General features: G+C 33.3%; 1 protein-coding gene across 1 annotated transcript in view; it reads right to left on the bottom strand.

Annotated features, from left to right (window-relative positions):
* The window catches only part of LOC128231922 (glypican-5-like), a 65,085-nt gene that overhangs the window by 17,284 nt on the left and 22,783 nt on the right, over nucleotides 1-25,018 (bottom strand). The window contains exons 3-5 of the mRNA XM_052945175.1: nucleotides 13,984-14,681; nucleotides 6,396-6,494; nucleotides 5,614-5,774 (exon numbers count right to left, since the gene is read on the bottom strand). Of these exons, the coding sequence (XP_052801135.1) occupies nucleotides 5,614-5,774; nucleotides 6,396-6,494; nucleotides 13,984-14,681 (958 nt within the window). The remainder of the gene's footprint in view (nucleotides 1-5,613; nucleotides 5,775-6,395; nucleotides 6,495-13,983; nucleotides 14,682-25,018) is intronic.

Raw genomic sequence — 25,018 nt, 5'->3', positions numbered from 1 at the left:
AAAAGCCAGGGTTGATTTTTTGGACAACTTACCGGCTTATGAAACATGCATTTGTCACATCAAATACAGTTTGCAATAGGCCTTATGATTTAATGTCAACCAGTCATATGCATGCAGCTGATAATACTTCAAAGGACAGGCTACTTCCCCTCCCCCAAACCGAATTAATCTTTTAATAAAATGTTCCTGACAACATCTTAAGTAAAGTTAATCATATGATGCCTAAAGCAATATCATTAACATTACTAAATTTACTGAATTAAACACACTGAAAAAAGCATAAATTACATTCAGTTTTCAAAATATCAAAACAGAAAGACCTTCTTATTACCGCATTTCCTCATTTTTAAAATTTTGATCAAATTTGACATGTCAATATTATGCTGATAATTGAACTAGGCCAAGATACTATGACCATAACATTGTGACAAAGTTTGGTAAAGGTTGGATGGGAAATGTTTAAGCTAGACTATAAGTCGACATTAAGTGTGATGCTGCGAACGACATATGTAGGCGGAGTAAAAGTTAACGTTATTCTGGTTCAACTCTCTGATGATACTTGATAATTTCCCATATATCATATTTTATGATCAAGATATATGCATAACATAATTATCTCTTAAAAATATTTTATACATAAAGATAACTCATTGAAGCATGTTTCATAAATCTTGTAAAAAAGCAGCAGATTTCAATGGAAATTTTGCAGAGAAGAAAATTAATATTCTAAGCAATGACGTTTTAACTTTGGTTACAAAGACTTCGACTCCTATAACCAAACATAAATAGATGTTGCACATTAACTTAGAGGCAGTTCTTAGAAAAAGTCAAACCATGTCCGGAGAAATATTACACTCAAGGGCACCCTATAATCTAGCATTATACAACTATTCATATGGTGGCAAAATTGGTCACAAGGAGTTTGAAACGTTTGTCGTGAATTATGGCGCGACGTACATACAACCTTTTGTATTTATTGTATTGAGTGAATTATGGCGCCACATACGTAAGTCACCTTGTATTTTATTGTATTGAGTATAAATGAGGGAATTGACTTGAACTTAACGTCAAACATCCGATGTTTTGTACACTTCACTTGATTAAAAGAGATAGACCTGACACAACACTGTATAACAACATGTATCAACCCAATAGTCGAGAACTATTAATAGCAGCTTATGGAATGACTGTTGAGTACATGTACATGTATATAACATCCTATTTTAAATGAAGAATTAACATTTTATTTCAAGCGAAAAATTACAGGTATTTTGGTAAAATTTCTTTTTCTAAATTTTGGGACAGGCTCTAATGACTGAACTAATATTTCATCCATATTCTATCTGTTTTTTAAACGAACATTAGGGAATTGCAAATTAACACCATTTCGCTAACACCAGGAACTCATCAAAACTGAAACCACAGACATAGTGATTAATGAGAAAATATGAAGAAATAATGAAATGTTTAAAAATCTTTACCAAGAAATTAAAACAGCCTGTTCTAAGACCAACAGCTGCAATGTCTAAAGAAAAGTCTAGTGCAAAACAGTTGTCTGTGTTGCATGCTATGGAAAACAGTTGTCTGTGTTGCACTCTATGAAAAAAAGTTGCAGTGTGTTGCACTTTTGGGCAAAACAGTTGTCTGTGTTGCATGCTATGGAAAACAGTTGTCTGTGTTGCACTCTATGAAAAAAAGTTGCAGTGTGTTGCACTCTTGGGCAAAACAGTTGTCTGTGTTGCACTCTAGGGCAAACTAAATGTCTGTATTGCACTCTACGGCAAACTAAATGTCTGTATTGCACTCTAGGGCAAACTAAATGTCTGTGTTGCACTCTAGGGAATACCAGTTGTCTGTATTGCACATCGCAAATTATGTTATTACATGTCTCTGGCGACTTCCAGAAGACTGGTATTTACAATGAATATATTGATTTTGTTTTCCTTTAACCCTTTTGTACGTAACCTGGCTCACATACATGCCATATTTTCTGGAGACCATTCACGGGGATTTGTTCAGAAAGGCTTAAAGTTCAGGGGGATTTTGGTAGTATTCAGGGGGATTATTTAGAAGGATTTAGTTGGCACAAGTATTTTTAGACGCGAAAGTACGAAAAAATGTATTCACATATATTTTGCTATGAAAACCTCTAACATTTCCATTATACAGAATTATTTTATGTCATGAATTATGAAATTCTTATGATACACTGTCATGCCATACTGTAATACTGTAAATTAAATTTAACTTCCTCCAAAGTCTTTTAAAACATTCTGCTTAATACTATTAGCTTTGATGACATTCAGAACCTAAGAGAATGGAATGAAAATTATTAATTTCTTCCTTTTCCAAAAGAGTAAAATTTCTTTGCCATTTAATGATCATTACTTCAAAATAATTGATCACTTGTTGTTAAGGTTTCCTTTTGGCATTTATCAAACCTTTTTTAAAAGTCAATTCACCCTTGCGGAGTTGTTTCTTTACTGAATATTCAGTTTCACTCACATATTGTGGTTACACTTTGTCATTATTGCCTGATATAAAATATCTAAAAAAAAAAAAAAAAATTTAATCCCGGGGGATTTATATCTCCCACCAGGAGACCGGGGGATGGATCGAAATTCCGGGGGATTTTTTCCCCAACCGGGGGATATGGCATGTATGGGCTCATATATATTAAAAAAGAAAGAAGTTCAAATAAGTACAACTGGTAAAACAAGAGCTGTCACAGAGACAGCGCGCTCGACTATTCCGCCGCATTTTAGTGTAAGGATTGAAAAGTTTTGGAGAAACATGTATGGATCACTGTTAGATTAGATTTCAATGCAATACATGATGTGCTGAGATATTAACATAAATGTGGTTACATGCAAAATTTAACCAGAATTTTTAAGTGTAATAATAAAGGGCCATTATTTGCAAAATACAGTTAACTAACTTGGTTATTCAATTAGGTTGGGTGGTTGAATACCATTGTATAAAGTCTCAATGCAATACATTAAGTAGTTGCTGAGATATTATCCTATGTGTGCTAACATGCAAGACCTTAACCAGAATTTCTAAGTCGCATAATAAAGGGGCAAAAATTATATAATATGAAAGATAGAGTTATCTTGATTAAATAAGAAGGTTAAATGGTTGGGAGCCTGTGTGTAAAGTTTCAATTCAATACATGATGTATTCACTGAGGTATTGACTTAAAAGTGGTTACATGCAAAACCTTAACCAGAATTTCTAAGTCTAATAATAAAGGGCAATTATTTGCATTAAATGCAAACTAGAGTTATCTAACTTGGTTAATTAAGTAGGTTGGATGGTTGAGTAACATTGTATCGAGACTCAATGCAATACCTCAAATAGTTGCTGAGATATTAACCAATGTGTGCTTGCACGCAAAACCTTAACCAAAATTTCTAAGTCTAATAAAAAGGGCAATTATTTGCATTAAATGCAAACTAGAGTTATCTATCTTGGTTAATTAAGTAGGTTGGATGGTTGAGTACAAGTGTATAAAGTCTCAATGCAATTCCTCAAGCAGTTGCCGAGATATGAACCTATGTGTGCTTGCACGCAAAACCTTAACCAGAATTTCTAAGTCAAATAATAAAGGCCTATTATTTGCATTAAATGCAAACTATAGTTATCTTACTTGGTTAATTAAGTAGGTTGGATGGTTGAGTACCATTGTATAAAGTCTCAATGCAATACCTCAAGCAGTTGCTGAGATATTAACCTATGTGTGCTTGCACGCAAAACCTTAACCAGAATTTCTAAGTAAAATAATAAAGGCCTATTATTGGCATTAAATACAAACTAGAGTTATCTAACTTGGTTAATTTAGTAGGTTGGATGGTTGAGTACCATTGTATAAAGTCTCAATGCAATACATCAAGTAGTTGCTGAGATATTGAATTATGTGTGCTTCGAATAGTCAACCTAAAAATGTGACAGCAAGGGATAATAATATGATTTGCCGATGTAACTTTAATGTGACAAAGAAAAGTGAAGGTATACACTTTTATTATATATTCAGCGCCAAAAGGGTTAACTTACACTAAAAATTTTTTTTGTAAATGTTCAGGATTATCATATTAAATATTAATCATAAGGTGGGGGGGGGGGGTTACCTTCAAACTTTATAGCCCCTCCTTAAGATAAAATAGATAAATTGATTTTTTTATTTTAAATTTGCCCGCGGGATCCATATTTTCATGGCTTAATTCTGACTAACAAAAACAATTAACATACATTGGTGTGGCCTAACAAATAGCAAGCTATACTCCCTGGGGATACCAAAACAAATCCTATCTGTTGCCAACATTGCAAGTTGTTTCTTTTGGACTCAAGAAATAGATGCAGAATAAACACTATCATGATACAATAATGATTTTCTGGCAAATGCTCTTCAATTTTATCCTACCAACATGGGTTTTCAGTAAAAGCCGGAGTAATCTTGTTAAAATCGTTCATTAACAGAAATTACTCCCAAGTTTTAAAAGAGATCAAGTTTTATTTTATTACTGCCAGACAGAATCTGCACAAGCCACACTGTACAAAAACCCTAGCGATTGGAATCAAATTATTAATTGTGTTTAGTTGGATTGTGTATTTTTTGAGTGTTTTAAAAAGAAAAGTCACATCATCGACTTAATCTGTCACATTATGCGCTTAATCTCCAACTTGATTTATCAAATTATGAGAAAAACAGAGGAATTATTAAGATAAAATAAACAACTTTCTTCATCAAAATCTGATTTTCAGTATATTTCTATACAAATTGAACGACCCAATGACGCACACACAATAAATGAAACAATAAAATTGCTCGCATGATTTTGATATCCAAAGTACTTATTATCTTCTTTACAGACGCATATTCATGATATTTTACAGGGAGCAAGATTATTACCAATTTGAAAGTTATTGTTATCTGTAAATTATATCATATTTTATTTCATATTCAAACTGAGTTTCCCCGGACAATTTTAATGCTTGAAAGTAAACCAAATATCTACTCCACTTAGGTGCACACTTTGCAGAAATTTACTTTGTCTTAAAAGATATGGTCTGCATAAGAGATGCTTATGAAAATTTGCAAGAGAATATTAAGAATTCCCAGATGTTTCAAATTCCTGAACTTCAAAAACTGAATGTAAGGTCAAAGACTTTATCCCATAGTGCCAAGGAAAATCTGCCAGCCCTCTCAAAAAAGTGCACCAAAAGCACATGGCAAAGCTTGCTCAGTTTACTAGGGTTAGTGTTGGGGTTAAGATTAAAGATGGAATCCTAACCCGCACCATCATCTACACATCTTTTTCTGCACATATGCACATTATCAATGTAAAGATATTTACCAAGTTTCATGGGAATGTTTCCCATAGCTCACATATAACCAACTTCCATAACAACTATCACATTGCCATGACAACACCAAGGACACCGAGGGTTATAATGACAAAACCCCGAGGGTTATAATGACAAAACCTTGACAGTGTGTTTTTCTAAGCTTAATTCATGATAATTGATCCTAATGAATAATTTTCATTCTAATTTTAAGGTTGCTACTTAAAACTATTATTCTTAAAAAATCGCATAATGAAGACCTCAACTTACACAGACACTTCTGTTCCGTTCCAGCAGGTGCCACTGAGCGGATCTTGTTCAAACTTGGCAGGCTCGGCACAAATGTCGTCTGCCAGATTGCTATAGAGGCCCTTGGAATCGACAAGGTCAAGGGTGACCTTCATAACGTCCATGGACAGTGGACCCATCACCTGGAGAAGGGATAAATGGATAAAGATTTATGTAATACCCTTTAGCTGTGTAAGTCATTATGACTGTTAAAGATCTTTAATTAGTTAACCCAATATGTATAGGCTATATTTCATGTACTACAAATAAGACAAATTTATTCCATTGCAGCGACTTCTGAATGTTAAGTAGGTAATACGCAAACTAAAACTGGCTTAAATTTTTCGTTGAAAATTACGCAAGTAGATTATAAAGTGTGACATCAAGGACCAATAAATGAGTCAAATAATGCACCAGTCAATTGTAACCACAGGCCTCCCAGGTCCAGGGAATAGTGGGGACTTTGACTTTCGGTCCAGCCAAGCCTGGGTAAATTCCCCACCCTGCGGTGAGGAACTGTTGGTAAAATCCACACCAAATGCCCACGCACCCCACAAACCCTACGCAAGGCCCATTTCTCGCTTTTTTTGGCGCAAGGACAAAACCACCGCATTCACCCGGCACCGCGGGGCCACCTTAAAGGTAAAAACACGGCCCATTTCCCCGGCTATCCCCAGTATACCCCCGGACCTGAGTGCACAAAATAATTAGGCCTAATTTGCCTGTATAATGAAGCTTACAATGAACTATAATTTCCAATTTACCTCTACATGGCTCACAGATGAACGGGAAATGTCTGGAGTTTTGGGTTCTGGCCGTGCCCCTCCAGTCGTTGCTGTGGTGATGGAACATAACTCTGCCACCTACAATGTACAAGTATTGAGGTAAATCGGGAGCAAAATTACTTGTTACGAAATTAGTCAATAAATTTGACCATACCTGAAATCTTAACACCTATATATATCGTGCAAGTTGATCTTACCCTCAGGGATGTGCTATTAAAGCGCCCCTGAATACTGAGTACACAAAAGGGGGCATTTCAGTCTTATGCAATTATATTGGTTAAACACTGAGATCATCTCCAATGAATAAATTATATAGAAAAAAATTAGTGTCCTTCGAATGCAAATATTTTTTTGGAATAAAATCTGTTTTAATTTTATTCAATAAAATCATGTAAACAAGAAAAAAATCAAGTTATACAAATTGTTCAATATGGGCAAATCCTTTCTGCTTCGAAATCGGCATGCAAGTTTAAAAAAAAACGCAAATCTTTTGCAGTTCTATTTGAAAGGCTTTTATAAATCTCTAACATTTCTTCACATATCAGTGTGTGGTAATTTCATCGCTAAAACATTTTAATTAAATGTTATGCATTGAAATAAATATAATGCATATTAACGTTTTGCATGCAAAAACCATTTATTTATGCCACAAGTTATTGAAATTTTCTTTGGCTGTTTGATTAACTACACAGTGCAGAATTAAATGCATCACGGCTGACCGAGTCGATCGAATAGCTGACATACATGCTTCGTCAAATACTAGACGACTATTCTTCATGCTTAATAAAACTTATTGTAACAAATTTGAAAAACTAGGGGAAGCATCGTTCCTTGATTTTATAGTATAACATTTACATACCACACGCTAGAAGTAATGACGATGAACAATTGCAGTTATAACCAGTGAGTATCGGTATAAGATGGTGATTTATTTCAGATATCGTCTACTGAGTGTTATTTCTCATGGAACCGACATATTTTCACAAAATCGTTTTTTTTGGCACTTTTTGCAATGTTAGCTTAGGCCAAAAAAAATAAAGATTTGGTTAGGGTTATATCCTATTCAAAAACAGGTATAGTAGGGAGGATTTTTTTATTAGGCTTTATAAAAGAATGCTATTGTCATCATACATGTAGTAGAATATGGTGTTAACGTAATCTTCTGTAAAAAGCTTCAAAGGTTTAAACTTCATATTAACACACACTTTTTTTTAATAACTGACTTAAAAAATGGTAGCATTGGCGGCTATTTCATGAAAAGGGTTCAGTTACCCGAACTAAATGTTTATTTATAGACCTTATTACCCATCTACTGTAAAAATCTTACAAGTCATTTTCATCAAAATGCTGCTAATGTGAAAAAAAAACTGAAAAAAAAAACAATTATCTGTGATCATTCTTTTTCTTTAATGCCAAAAAAATGCATTATGATTGCTTATGTGCATTTTTTTTTGGTAAAATGTTAATTGCAAAAAGACATAACTGTCATTTTAAAGTAGGTTATTGATGACTAAATCCCAATGTTAAAATGAGTGTAGAAAATTACAGTAAGTGCAAAACGTTAATCATTGTGAAGTTTTATTTTTATCGCTTATTATATATAATTAGTCAACTAATATGATTAACAAGGTACCAAAGCTTTAAATATCTCGAAATTATGTTTGCTTGTTATGAAAACAAAGTGTATACTCAATGGCAAAAACATTTTTATACTCAATGGCAAAAACATTTTTATACTCAATGGCAAAAACATTTTTATACTCAATGGCAAAAACATTTTTATACTCAATGGCAAAAACATTTTTATACTCAATGGCAAAAACATTGGCAAAAACATTTTTATACTCAATGGCAAAAACATTTTTATACTCAATGGCAAAAACATTTTAACTGTTTTGAGTTTTGTTATATTTTTTAATTTATCATTTATACTGATAACATTTTTCGTTTTTAAATTCCTCTTTGCAGAGGTTTGAGAAGCAAAGATTGGATTGTCAAATGCAGCTTATGTGAGTTTTCTCACTTCCAATGGATTTAGTTTCGATGTAATTTCATATTGGATTGGAAAACCATGTGATAGAAGATCAGGATTTAATGTTTGAAGGAAAGGGTTGCGAGGGAAGTGGGGAGGGGGAATAATAGCAACATGGCATATCATCTCCCACCCCCCATGATCTGACTAAGTGAGCGGCTGGGTAGTTCCACCGTAGAGCTACAAAAGTGTTATGTGTTCCCTTATGCAATTTTGTAAATTGAATTTTACACCTTCATGTTTTCATTCAATTAAGTGTAATGGCAATTGTCTAATTAAGTATACTGATTGAATTGCAAACATGCACATGATTGACATACATGATAGACTTCAGATCCTTAATGCAGATTTTAACTGATTAAAAACACCACACAGTGATTACTTCCCTTTGCATTAAAAACCCATTGCACATCAAGGGAGATCACTGTGATTGAGTTAAATTGATTTTATACCAGTTCAGTGGCCATCGTTGATATGGTCATGACAGTTGTTCCCGAAATAGTCGTAAATTGATTTTTATTTGTATCAACACAAACATGTTTCATTTCATATTGTTATTGGTGCCTTTTAAAGCATATATAGTAGTATTAAAAGCCAGACATTTCACTGTCCCGAAGGACAAATTGGTATTCCTTCATGCAAGTTAACAGAAAATTGTCAAGCAAATTATTGCATTGTTTATGTGGGTAAAACAGATTCCTACTATGGAACAATCAATTCATTGATTTGAAGAAATCTAGCATTTTCTGGAATTATTTGAGCAGACGGGAAATAAGAACTTTAAAGCTGCAATCTCAAAAATTGACAGTTTTGACCTTTTTTTACTTTTTTGTCCCAGAATCAGCTCATTTTGGCATTAGTGCTTTCAATTCAGTCATATAACATATAAACTCACAAAACTTCCGAAAATTTTATTTTTTCTTTACGTGTTAGTAACGCTTTAAGCCATTTTTATCATCAATTTTTAAACATTAATATGAATATTGTGATCTGCTCGTTTGTCAGCAAGTGACATTTACACAAAATTCGGCTCATTCTTAGACAAAAATAGAAAACGTCAAACAAAAAAAATAAAATTAAACAATCAGTCTGTGAGAGTGCAGCTTTAAGTGAACTTAATAATGAACTGTGATGAACCTTTCAGATAGTTTTCAGAAAGAAAACATTCTAACGATGAGTGAAAATAATTATCACATTATGAATAGGCTGTGATCTTCTCCATTGAATTCAAACAAGATTATCATTAGTACTTCAACAATTCTCCTAATTTCAAATTTTCCCAAAAATTCAGCAGTTTTTTTCACAAAACTATATATACTTAAACAATTTTATTGTCAGAAAGACCTTATAATGACTGCATGGTCAGTAAAACCTAATTACAGTGACCTAGTGGTCAACTCTGGTCATCCTGTCTGGACAACTTTATTTCTTTTATTTGTTTTTCACTGGACAAAAGTAAATGAACACAAGTTCATAAACCACACACTTATATCAAATTAATGAACACAAGTTCATAAACCACACACTTATATCAAGTTAATGAACATAAGTACATAAACCACACACTTCTATCAAGTTAATGAACACAAGTTCATAAACCACACACTTCTATCAAGTTAATAAACACAAGTCCATAAACCACACACTTATATAAAGTTAATGAACACAAGTTCATAAACCATATTGTTGTTCATTAAATGGATGAGTATCAATTGTTCATTTTCTTTGTGAACTTAAATGGTTTGTTAAGTTTGAGAACTTATGCCTTGTACAGGGGCGGATCCAGGATTTGATATCAGAGGGGGCATAAGGCTTAGGGGCGTAACCTTTTGACTTGCCCCCATCTGCCCTAAACAAAATGATTTTGGTTTAAAGTGTTGGCGGGGGGGGGGGGGGGGGGGCATTTTTTCTCCATAGTTGAGATGAAAAACTTGGGAGGATTTTTTAGGGGTGCTGGATACACACTCACCTGGATCTGCTAGTCCAGTGATTTATTTGGAATTATTTAAACCGCCTGTGCCTTGCAAATTGGGAAAAAAAGTTGACTTTGTGAAAAATACAAAATAAGGCCAAAACAGCTAATACATGTATAATTGCAAATATACATGTTTTAACTTTTTTATGCATACATTTAATGCTGTTAAAGAATAAGCATTGTCAAGATTTTGTTTATATTTAAAGAAATTAATTGGTTTTTTATTCATTAACATAATCTGATAATCTGCATTTATCAAATTGGGAAAAAATTATAAAATTTTGGGAAAAATGGACAGTTTTTCGCAAGGGGAAACAGCCTTTAAAAGGCAGTAAATTGCACCAAAAAAAAATTCACTGTAGTCAGGTATAAAACCATTATGAATTGTCATTGGCTAGTACAGAGGGCATATATAGACAGAACATTAAGGGAAAAACAGGCGTACTGATCAGCCCATGAAGAGCAATTTGGCAGAACACTCATATACACAGAATTATATTTGTGTTAATGATTTGATGGTATTAGCGAAGCAGACTTAGGATTAGAGGGTCCCAGGTTCAATCCCAAATCAAACCTTTGTCAACAAAGTAATAAATAACAAGTTTCATCAATGGAATGGTTCTAAATCACATGCCTATATAAGAGATTTTATAATTGTGTTCATCGCTATATATCTTCTGATACTTGCTTGTCATTGCGATGTTAAATAAAGTTTGTCTTAACCTTTATAAGGCAAAAAAAATAAAATTGTTTTGTTAGGGTTACATCCTATTTGAAAACAGGTAGGGTATATAGGCTTTTTTTTATTTTTTATTTTTTTTATTAGGTATTTATGAAAGAACATTATTGTCATAATGGAGAATGGTGTTCAAGTATATTCTGTATAAAGCTTTAAAGGTTTTAAACTTCATATTAAAACACACTTTTAGAAAAAAAAATCAAACTAAATATGAAAACTTACAAAAAAAAATAAATGGACAATGAAAACAGTAAAGTTGGCACTTATTCTGTAGGTAGGGCGGGTAACCAAAACCAAATGTATTTTATTTCAGGCCTTATTAGCACTGAAATTCGGTCCAGTGTGCGAGTGGAAACAAGTCAACAGTATAATTTTGTACCTGTTAAATCTTGTTAAGAAAATGTAAATGATGTAAAACAATTCGTCAAAGCGTAAATCGTCAGACCTACATGTTGTTCGAGGCTGTTTGGTTAATGTTATGCAAGGACATCGCCCAGACGAACATTTCGTAACCACAATACTTTGTTTAACTATTATATATTTATATATACATTCATGAAACATGGCTTAAGGCTTTTGAATAATTTTGGACATCATAATATAAAATTCATGATGATGCCCTCTATTTGTTGTTTTTATACATTTTTTTTAGTTTCATGACCGAAATGTGGACAAAAAAAACTTTATTGTAATCAAACTGTTACATCTTAAGCCCTTGAATAGTTTAAACATCAGCATGATGCTTATATATATAAATATTAAACAATTATATTATTATATGAATTCATAATAAATTCTTTAGTTAACACTTTATTGAATATCTGCTTAAAGGCCTTCCAACAAAGAAATTATTGTTACTTTTTTTAAACTTTGCATGGCAATTGTAATATATAGATATGTATTATTATTATCATTGACAAATACTTCTTCATAATTCCACTGCCATGCAGAGCCAAGAAATGTTAAATAATATTTTCTTTTAGAGTATTTTGCAAAAAAAAGTACTTAATAGGATTATTTTTTTCCAAGAGCGGTAGATTTCGTCAGTAGAGGGGTCTCAAAGGCAGTAGATTTTACCTACCACCAGTAGAGTTCACATGTATGTTAATAGGCCAAAACATCAATAAAGAGTTTGTAATAAGGGATTTGTACAGATTATGTTCCCTAAGGAATAATTACAATGATAACAATAATTTGTTGATTAAATGCTGTTATATTTTTCCTCATGTTCTAGAATATAAACATGTTTCACAAGGAAAAATTTGCATGAATAGATTAGAGCTTCCTTTTTTCAAGCATTTCTGGTCTGACATGATTCCAGAAAATAAGTCCTAAAGGAATTTAAAAATTCAAATGTGGACTTTTTTATTTCCTGAAAACCTTGTTTACAATCATCTACAATTTTAACAACCAGTAAAAATCATCCCAATTTTGGTTAAATTTAAATATAAAACTAATAGAAATGCAGTGCATTTCTCAGTTAAAACAATTTACTTTTTGCTAATCTTATTTTTATGTAAATGATGCAATTAAATGGCCTATAAATTAATGAGAACGAGTCAAAATTTGCATGACGCTGAGTCGCTGACACAGTTTAAAACCCGATATTTTTACAGAAAAACTCATAAAAATCAAGTCTTATAAAAGAGAAGTTGCTAAAAAAAAAGTCCTATTTAGATAAAACTGTCACTTGCTCATCAAAAGAATTTGCAGAGAAACTCTATCCATCCCAAAGCAAACAAAATCCAGAGTTTGTGTCGCCAAATCAGCTCATAAAACTATCAAGTCGATTTCACATAATATCGATAAGCATCTGAGAGCAAAATTTTACAATTTTTATGAATGAAATGAATTCTATCTCAAAATTTGCATGCCTAAGATAAGCTTTTGAAGGAAACCTCATGATTTCAATGCCAAAATGTGTTAGCAAAAGTTATGAGTTTGATTAAAACCTTCCCCTGCAGGGAAGACCACAGGCAGAAAAATCCAGATATATCGAGAAAATCGGAGTTGAAACGATATGACACAGAGTAGCTTGGAAAATGCCACTGACAGTTAGTGCCACAATTTCTGTCTGCAGCTTATATCAATGAAGATAAATAATGATGATAGTGTAACATGCAAAACCAGTCCCCTATAGATTGTCTGCAGATAGTCTATTGTTTTACACTCGGAGACATGCGCATATTGGCCCAATATTTCTAGATTTATTCCGATATTTGAAAAAGCAATGGATTCCTGGAGGCGAAATATAATAAATTGTCCTGCTGACCGAGAAAACGTTTAGGTTTTTCCCCCCGCGATCCATATCATAACCTTAATGCCGTCAGGTACCATTAAATCACCATGATCCATTAAACTAATGTCAGTTGGTACATCATAATGGCACTTAACAAGGGTTTTATATAACCTCCCCTACCCCGTGGTAACCAAATTTTCTTTATTTTCTACCCAATTTTTACACAACATACATTGAAAATTTTAAAAATCTGCATTCTGAATAATGCTGAGTTTTGAGTTTCTTTGTACTGTGGACAACTCTCTAGAGTCCAGAATTCTCTTTAAAAGGCCCCTGAATACAGTGTACCAAAAAGGGGGTAATAACTCTTTAACCTCATTATTTGCATACACTGTTACAATAACATTCAATTAGGCTTTTGATGGGCTCGCACAGAAAAGGATGGGTATATATTTGTAAGGAGTTTCAGACTTGTTTGTTATTCTAATTCATACTGGTAACAACTCTTAACTCACATGGGAAAATTTGATGTTTAAACATAACTGCACTGGTACATTCTTATTTCAGAAATGATATACTTACATTTTCATAATAATTTGAAGATGATGTGACCGCATTGAATAAGGCATCAGTTATTCCAACACTGAGGCGTTTAAATACTTCATCCAGACTTTTTTCACTCATCTCACGAACTAACCCTTCCACAGACGTTATGATGTTATTCCACTCATAGCCGATTTCAGCCATATTCGAAAGGCACCCTCGCATGACATCCAAACAGAAGCCATTGCATGGTTTAACGCTCACGAAACCGCGACAGTGTGAGCAATACTGGAGACGCACGAGCGCGTGCTTACACTCATCTTCAATCAAAATATTATCTGTCGTATTAACTGTCTCCAAAATAATATTCAATGCTTCTAGATATGCTCGTGCTAATGCCAATCCGCTACTCAAACTTGTGGAAATCTCTTCCGGATATTGCCCGAATGGTTGCGGTTTTATCGCCTGTCTATGCGTGGTCAAACAGTGACTATTGTGATGCGTCCACGTTTGTGAACTTTGGTAAATCACATTTTTAAAAATCACAGGAAAGATGTGGTCAAAAAATGTATATACACTATCCTGAACTATCACATTTTTTAGAGAAATATACTGTTCTACTGTTGAGAACAATGAATGTACGATAGGTTTATGTTCCTCTGGCGGAATGCCGTACCACTCCGTCAATTTGGCACTCGTACTGTTCAAAGTGTGGTGGACCAACGCTAGCACCTTCCCTGGAAATAAAAAAGGAAAATATATGAAAATATATATATATATCATAAGCATAATATATGAAATATATTTTTTTTTTTAGAAAACATATCAGGGATTTGAGTGACGTAGCCCCTGAAGGGCTGAAACCATTGAGCAATACCTATTAGGACGCATTAGGCCCCCATATAGGAGTCAAAGGCGTTAAAGCAATGGCCCTGTCGTAGAAGTAAAACTGGCTTCTTAGAAGTCCTTTGATTGCTCTTCTGACTTCATTTTGACTGAAACTGGATTGTCAATGCTAACAACACATAAAGTAAAAACCAAAAGCAACCAGTTAACTTTTTTTTATACTGGCGACCGTTCTATGTATTTATGGCATCCAGTCAAGTTTCCATGAAAAATATTGCAGACTTTTGGTCAGATCGACGGCATTTGATTCCTCTGACCTAAGGTCAGAAACTATCTGAATAACCCATATACAGAAGTGTAAGAGATATTCATATATATTCAAGTAACAGAGTTCTCTAAGCATATTGCCATATTTCCAAGCAATGGACTGAATTAACTGCCATTATATAATCGGAAACACTATTGTCGGAAAATAACATGCAAATATTCCATCATATTTTTATTGGAAGGTAAAAACACTGAGCTATTACAAAAAACTTTTGCCTGGTAAAGACGAGTACTTTTCCAGAGCTTCCAATGCTTTGCTCTTTCTTCAATATGCAGGGCGTTTTTGAGCTTATTTTATTCCTTTTTGCCTCAGATTATAATTGACATAAAAAGTAAACATAGACAATTTAAGGGGGGTAGGGGATGTCCCCTTCATCTGCTAGTGTTATATATGTCTATCCAGCCTATATTCAGTTTTGCTTTTACTTCACTGTGTCTATCTAGGTTTTTTTTTTATTATATAAACATCATAGCATCATGCAAATGCTATGATCATTTATTGGTTTTTAGTCAGCATAAGCTCAACAGTTATTACAGAGTTATTGTCCTTGCTGAACATGTGTGAATTTCTTCTGACAGCAAGATATTAAGATTTCTTTGAATATCTCAGAACTGCCTGTGAGTTCTGGCCACTGTGTTTTACAGTCAGCAATTTATTAGTACAACAATTATTACAGAGTTATGGCCCTTGCTGTATATGTGTGAATTCTCTCTGGCAGCATGGGTTTAATACCTGGGTTAAACTAAATTAAATGCATTTTTTTTGTTTACTTTGAGTCAGCAAAACATACAACAGTCTTGAAGCTCTATAGAGCTTTCAACTGACTATTACATATTGCATAAAAGCTTGTTCTTTATAGAATTTAGATGCACAGGTAACCACACTCATGGAACCTTTGAGAGTTGAACCACGCTGTTCTTTTCTATTTAGAATTTAAATGCATAACATCCCACTGAAACATGCTTTAGATACACTTACGAAGTTGAACCCCAATTTCGGAATACTCGACAAAGGAAATTATTAGTTTACAGCAGCGGATTTGTCACAGTTAATGACGGCTGTAAATGGAGCAGTTTCATTGCTGAAATAATCATAGATTTGTATTGAGACCAACTACAGTTGACAGGTTTTATGATTTTTAAAATGCACAGCGAACAGCTATGGCGGACTGACATTTGGCGACATCAAACGTTTTCCGTTGTCATAAATTTCTAACTTTATTTACCAATTTACTGCGTCTTTATAGCTGGAATTTCGACAAAGAATTTTACGACAAAACATTAACATAGTGTGTCTTGTATCAACTTTGATGTACGAATTGTTTTGTCGTATATTTTTGAGAAGTCAGAGGTATGCAATCTTATGTAGATGTTGTGCAGCTTATGCAAAAACAAACAGAACTCACAAATCAATTTAAGATGTTACAACCAACGTAGAAAATTGAAAATCTTAAAAAAAATAGAACTGAAGTTAGAATATTAATAAATTCAAAGCCTCACAAAATAATAATTAAATTGACAGTAAAAAGTGGTTCGTTTGAAACAATATTGAGTGCAAGTCATAAAATATGCATTTGCAAACATTATTCTTGCAATCTGTACGATAAATATGTCAAGATATGAAATCAAAATATGCCAAAACACAAAAAAAAAATATAGTTTAAAATTTACGTGCATCTCTAAGTTGATTACATATAATGTTCAAGACATTCCGCACTAAAATCGGGTTTTTTTATGCTTAGTTTTTGCACTGTTAGGTGATTATAACTGTGGCACGAATTTCGTGAGGCCCATAAATGAAATCTCTTTATTTATAAGCCTAATTCAAAATCAAACTATTTAAAATCAAACTTTTATTGATGATCATTTATCCTTTCCTAAAAAAATAAATTAAAAGGCCTCAATTGAGAAATGTTTGTGAATGAAAAATAGCAGCTAATCACTGATGACGTTTATTATTCCAATCTCTATCATCACCGTGTCCACTGGAAAACCAGTGGTATGCCACTAGAACAAATTTTACCAGTGGTAATTTACCACTACTGATTATTGGTTACTCAAATAACTCGTATTCCACTGGATAACCAGTGTATTTATTTTCACCACTGAAATGAAGTGGTATTCCACTGGTATTATGCCATAGTTCACTGCAATACCAGTGTATTTATGTGTAATACTGGAAAGTAATGGTATTCCGCTGGTGTAATGTGGTATTTCACTGGAATACCAGTGTTTTATTTTTACCATTGGAATGTAATGGTATTCCACTGGTGTTATGTGGTATTCAACTGAATTACCAGTGTTTATATGTTTACCACTGGAATGAAGTGGTATTTCACTGGTATTATGTGGTATTTCACTGGAATACCAGTGTATTTATGTTTACCACTGGAATGAAGTGGTATTTCACTGGTATTATGTGGTATTTCACTGGAAAACCAGTGTATTTATGTTTACCACTGGAATGTAATGGTATTCCACTGGTGTTATGCGGTATTCCAATGGAATACCTGAGTGTATTTATGTTTACCACTGTAATGTTATGGTATTACACTGGTATTAAGTGGTATTGCATTGGTGTTATGTGGTATTATACTGGAATACCAGTGTATTTATGTTAACCACTGGAATGTTATGGTACTCCACTGCTATTCAAATGACATTTTTACTGGGGATCATAGTTTCTTGTACGATCATAGCCGTTTGTCTTTAATTTAGACTTTCCTCCTAAAACATTAAAACAATGATTGTTCTTGAAAACTCGTAAAAATGTGAAGGGATATAGCTTTCAAGAAGAAGGATTCTTAAAAAATGCATTTACCCATCCTTAAGACGCATACATCTCAGCATGCAGAGTAATTGAAAGTCGAGAGCTATCCCAGACAGAAGAAAATGTTGAGCACAACGGCAAAAAAAATCGCAGCTACTCTACGAAATGCGGAAGTTTTTTTACCTCTTGATTTTTTATCTCGCTATAGGTATCAACAAAATATGACAAAACTGTTGTTGACACGTTCATAAGTGAATTATTTATGTCTAGTTTTATTACAGAAGATGGATGTAAATTAGTCATGGACTGTACGTAGGTTACATGTTTCATAAAAGGTTTTATATAATGCAGTGAAACTTGCTGTTGTTAGCGATTTCAAATGCAAAATGTAACTAAGCAACCATCGTAAATATAACAACCATCGTAAATTTATATCACCAGCCAAGTGCAAGAACTCAATAACTGCATATTCAAATAGAAAGCAGATATTGTGTTATTGCCTTATGGTCAGGAAATTTTAATTTCTATCATAAATTAATTATATATTTCTTCCATACTTTTACAAAGTCAACCTTTAAGTTATATGCATAGGAAATTTTAAGTACGCTGATATCAAACGCTTTAATTGATAATTAATGGACAAAATTTTGCCATTAATCATTAACTTCATAACATTTATATAAAAAATGGGAAAATGACAAATTGCAGTTCAAATGCATAATTCTTTTGAAGACTTTTTGCCACATTTACAATGCAAAAAAATTACAATGAAAAATGTTCATTGAAGTACAACACTAGCAGAGCGGATGTCAAATAAAAAATTGATTGTGATTAAACGCTTTTTACAATTGAATATAACAAAAATATTGTTATCATTCAAGTTTTGAAGGGCATGCAGGAATTTTGTGAATCAATTTTCGTACCCTGCTGTGTCAAATGTTTGCTTTTTGAAGTTAAATGTATTTCTTATGAGTTGATCATAGAGGGCGGGCAAAAATTCCACTTGAAATAACTATCATAGTGGGAAGAGTATGCATCTTCACAGTGAAGGAGAAGAATTCAAAGCTTAAAAGGAATTCAAAACCTTGATCATAGTTTAAACAGTATTTCATTTCAAATTGATCATTATTATAAAAAGTTACTGACAAATACTTGTCTTGTTTATAGTTCAACTGGTCCTGATATTCAAAAAATACAAACCTGAATATTTAGCATAATATTGTTACATATAAATTTTAGTATTTTTCAATTTTGATATACTTGAGATTCACCTAATTTGACCTAAACATGCCTTAAAATTGCCGAAAAAAGCATTTTATTTAAGTCAATTTTCTCTATATATTTTCCATGGCATGTTAATTTTGGTTTGAAGGTCAATACACCTATGGCCAAAAAAGTGTTAATTAAATGGGTTATTGTCATCATTGTATCCTACACCCATGGACTTAAAAGTGTAAACATTGAATGAGAAATTGTCATCATTGTTTAATAGACCCATGGTAAAAAAACAGTGAACATTGAATGAGTAATTGTTATCATTGTTTAATACACCCATGATCATAAAAGTGTAAACATTGAATGAGTATTTTGTCATCATTGTATAATACACTAATGGCCATAAAAAAGTGACAATTGAATGGGTAATTGCTATCATTCTATAATACACCCATGGCCATAAAAGAGGGAACATTGAATGAGTAATTGTCATCATTGTATACTACACCCATGGTCATAAAAGTGTGAACATTGAATGGGTATATGTCATCATTGTATAATACGCCCATGGTAAAAAATAGTGTAAACATTGAATGAGTAAGTGTCATCATTGTACAATACACCCATGGCCATAAAATTGTGAACATTGAATGAGTAATTGTCATCATTTCTTAATACACCCATGGCCATAAAAGTGTGAACATTTAATGAGTAATTATCATAATTGTATAATACACCCATGGTCATAAAATTGTAAACATTGAATGAGTATATGTCATCATTGTATAATACACCAATGGCCATAAGAAAGTGAACATTGAATGGGGAATCATTATCATTCTATAATACACCCATGGCCATAAAAAGGTGAACATTGAATGGGTAATTGCTATCATTCTATAACACACCCATGGCCATAAAAGTGCGAACATTGAATGAGTAATTGTCATCATTGTATAATACACCCATGGTCATAAAAGTGTAAACATTGAATGGGTAAATGTCATCATTGTTTAATACACCCATAGTCATAAAAGTGTAAACATTGAATGGGTAAATGTCATCATTGTATAATAAACCTATGGTCAAAAAAGTGTAAACATTGAATGAGTAATTGTCATCATTGTTTAATACACCCATGGCCATAAAAGTGTGACCATTCAATGGGTTATTGTCAACATTGCATAATACACCCTTGGCCATAAAAATGTGAACATTGAATGGGTAATTGTCAGCATTGTATAATACACCCATGGCCATTAAAGTGTGATCGTTGAATGGGTATTTGTCAACATTGTATAATACACCCCTGGCCATAAAAGTGTGACAATTGAATGGGTAATAGTCATCATTGTTTGATACACCCATGGCCAAAAAAGTAATATCACCAGCCATGTCCTGAACATTTATCAGGGGTGCAAAAGATGTGTCTAGCACATCATATTACTATACACAAACCTTCAGGATGTGTTCAAAAAAGTGAATTGTTAAGCATTAAAACTTATCCACATGAACATAGATATAATTCAAACCACTTGCTTAATAACTTTGTCCACAGCTTTGTACCAGTGGTGTATTTAACTATCAAACAGGTATCAGATAAAATTCAAACCACTCGCTAAATAATTTTGTCAACAGTTTTATACCAGTTGTGTATTTAAGCATTAAACAGATAACAGACAGAATTCAAACCACTTGCTAAATAACTTAGTCCACAGCTTTGTACCAGTGGTGTATTCAACTTATAATCAAACAGATATTAGATAGAATTTAAACCACTTACTAAATAACTTTGTCCACAGTTTTGTACCAGTTGTGTATTTAACTATCAAACAGATATCCGGATCTCTTTCAGTGTTGTGCAATGGTTTATTTAACTATCAGATATCCGGATCTCTTTCAGTGTTGTGCAATGGTGTATTTAACTATCAGATATCCAGATCTCTTTCAGTGTTGTGCAATGGTGTATTTAACTATCAGATATCCAGATCTCTTTCAGTGATGTGCAAGGTGTATTTAACTATCAGATATCCGGATCTCTTTCAGTGTTGTCTAATGCAAAAGAAACTAAAACTAAATATCATCCTGTTTATATAATAATGACACATGATTAAAAGTGATACAATCTGGAAGCTTTTAAGTGCATTTTATAAATCATTAAGATGATATATTTCAGAACATAATGTGTGCAGATACATCTAGATTCACCCAATTAATGCATTTAAATAGCTTGAAGTATTATATATCACGCCTTAATTCCGCCTGCAATATGTTTAAGCCACAATCTGATATGGCATAATACAAAAATCTGCCGATTGCATTACATTTTTGAAAGATTTTGAAAACAGATACTGTGTTTAATATTCTCCAAAAGGGATGACAAAAAGATCATTTGGGATTTATGGCTAAAGTGTTAAGGCTGAGAATTTGCAAAACATTAATTTCTTAATACGATCACCAAAAAAAATCTGAATGCAACCCAAAATTCACAATTATAACAAGATTTATAGATAGTTTAAAGCATTATCCTAATTTATGTCTACATGGAATACTTCTAAATCATTAATGGCATATGTAAAATATCATGATTTATTATAATCATCCCATATCCCTTCATGAAATAGTAATACAACTTTAAGAGATGTTTCATAAAAACATCTCCTCCCGTTAAACACCGAAAGTGAAACTTTTAACAGGCTCAAACTTCTGTAATTAACAAGCTTAAAATAATACGAGTGTGGCCTTATACCGACCGATATATTTTTCAAAAATGATAACCAAAATTATTTTCCATTGAGGCCTTAAACCAAAAACAAACAAGAAATGAAATGCTACTTATGATCAATGGCCCACTTTCATCTATAATTCTTTCCATAAAACGGGTTCAATAAATTTGTTTTGTTTTACTGAAAACGAGCCAAAACGTTAAGTGGACAATAAATTAAGATTATCGTGAAAACAATATTTCAACTAGTGGAAAAAAATCATCACATCAAGAGAAAAACAAACTGGGTCGATCCAGGAAATTTATAACAACATAAAAGATTTGATAATAAATCACAGTTGTTCTACATAACAATATTGATCAGTCCCTCAAGGAGCTATTCTTCTGGTAACTGGAACTGATGTCCCCTCGCTATGGTAAAGTTGCAAAAGCGAAAGTAATCGTAATTGAATGATGATGGTTGAATAAAGTTGTTTTATAATGTCCTCATAGAAATGCTCATGTTTGTTGATGCTAATGCACAAGTCAACATAGCGGGGAATGGGCCTTACCTGGGGTGCGTGACCATTAAGCAGGGATTTTACAAGCAGCTCATCACCGCAGGGCAGGGATTTTACCCAGGCTTGGCTGGACTGAAAGTCAAAGTCCCCGCTATTCCCTGGGCCTGGGGGGGGGGGGGGGGGGGGGGGGGGGGGGAGCGGCGGTTACAATTGACTGGTGCATAAACGTGAGCACAGTATGAAAATGAAGTAAACACCCTCCCCCCCTTGTGTACCAAATATTGACCTTTATTTTCTATCCAAATCCTGTGTTACAAATACTATTAAACCATTTTGAGAGTCTGCGTACCAAGTAACGCCAAATTTTAGTTTCTCCATACCACTTTAAATCCACCCTTAGTCACCATACTGTATATAGGTGGCAGATCCTTGGTCCAGCCGGGCACAAGGTCAATTCCCCGCCACACCATGAAAAAAACCCTATCGTCTAGAAGCTTCGAGGAGGGATATTAAATGGGGGTTCCTTGTGACAGTGCTATACACTGGTGCACATTAAAATTAAAGAACCAGGGTAGCTTTGAGCAGGCTTCACTGCCTCCACCATTATAGCACCATTAAGAACTGCATGCAGACACTGGCAGAACTTACTGTGCTCAATCAGTTGTTTTCTCTTTATCCTCTTATAATCAAAACATCCACTCCAAATGGCACATCCACGATGCAATAACCTTTTGTTTTTGCAATTTTTTTTAAGAATATGGTTAATTTCACTAATACAGTGGGGAATGTTGGAGATTTGACCAGAACTTGTTTTTTTCTATAATTTCGGAATGGTAGGAAATGGAAACAACGACAACAAGATGGTAGCAACGGCGAAAAGGAGTGTTATTGTGATGATTTACTTGATGATCTTAAATGTTAGAGGAGGTACTTTAAAATCTGCTGATGCAATAAATACCCAACTATGAGCAAAAAACACCCAACCATAACCTTCCATCACCTCCTAGCCAACCAGTCCAACACCCCACCACCTGGACCACCTCTACAGCCACCACACAAACAAATACCAGTTTTTATCACAACAAATAAAGCAATGATGCCACAATCAGTATTTTATTGGACCATGGCTTTGATTTTCTACAAATATTTGCTGTCTGGCAAGCTACTGGCAGCAGACTAATTTATCACAAAATGGCTACTTTCATTGTCAAATAAATAGCCATATGGAATTGGTATTCTAATAAAATATCTGGAATTATTACATTCTTGTTGTTCAGCAAGGCCGAGAGATGATTTACCCTGCCAGTTATGAATGTCCATTTTCTATCCGGAGAGTTATTATTGCTGGACTTTATAACTCGAACTGTTTATTGTTTGGGGAAGCACTTGATAAAAAAGATTTAAAGAACATTATGTCTTCAAATTGTGTACTGTGAATAAGGTCAAAGACAGTTGATAATTCCTAAAGGAGCGCAAAAACTTAAAATAAACTAACTTTTGGCAATGTCAAAAAGAATGTAATATTTAAAACAAAACTGAACATTTTATACTACTGTTTGAAAATTAACTTAGCATTTCAAGGTTTTGAAGCAGAAGAATGATCCGCCCAAAACGGCACCACCAAATGAATTTAGAACATTTAGCACAAATCTATGGCCCAACAGTCAACTTCATTAACATGAAACAAACACCGACTGCCACCTTAAGTAATTCAGGGCACATTCTTTTAAAATTTATCATATGAAACAAAATACTGAAGAAGCAGACTTATTACAGTAATTACCCATGCATACATGTACAGTGTGCATTGGTTTCACTTCATCCAGCCAATTAAATCATAGCTTTAAATTACAAATATGCTTGAAAGAACCACGCCATTATAAAAGAAACTCTTTGAAGAGTTAAAACAAACTGCCTGGAAGCTGCAGCTGTTTAGTAGGCAGAAGATATTGACTAGCTGTTCTTCGGTGCAAAATAGCATTGGAATTGTGCCTCATTTAACTGATTGATGAGCATGTTTTGCTAATTTCATTAATTTTGCCAACAGTAGAATCGCTTAAAGCATGCACGCTTTAAATGCTCAGAAAACAGTCAAATGGTGTAATAAATTTACTTCGTCACAGCATAGAAAACATTTGACGAATTGTACCCCACTGGCATACAACCAACAAATATGTGAATTTTGGATGCCTCGTATAATCACATATCATTTTCGTATCATTTGAAAAAGTTTTGTGTGCAGAAAAGAAAAATATAATAAAAATACTGAAAATATTAATTTTTTAGACCGACAAAAAATGTAAGGTATGTTTTTCATGTCCAATTTCAATTGAAGAAAAAAAGCAAACTAACAAACTGTAATAATTTTATGTATATGCTGTACATTCGATCATTTTTTTTAAGTATTAGTAATCAGTATTTACCAGTTTTTCCAATGTATTTATTTTTTGTCTTCGAATGAACAAATTTTTGTGTAAATATTTGCAAACCAGTGATAAAAAACCGCCGACAAAAGATCAGATCACAGATTTTCATATTTCCGTTTGAAAATTAATGTTTTATGGCTATAAGCGTTACTAAAGAAAAATGCATACAACATCAATTTTTTAACTAAAATATAAAAATCTACGATCTAATTTTTTGTCAGCAATCTGTTATATGACTGGTTTCCATGCATTTTCGCATAAATTA

Source organism: Mya arenaria, chromosome 4, assembly GCF_026914265.1.
Source record: "Mya arenaria isolate MELC-2E11 chromosome 4, ASM2691426v1".
Taxonomy (NCBI): Eukaryota; Metazoa; Mollusca; class Bivalvia; order Myida; family Myidae; genus Mya; species Mya arenaria.
The sequence above is the reverse complement of the archived record's forward strand: the minus strand, read 5'-3'. Positions and strand labels throughout refer to the sequence as shown.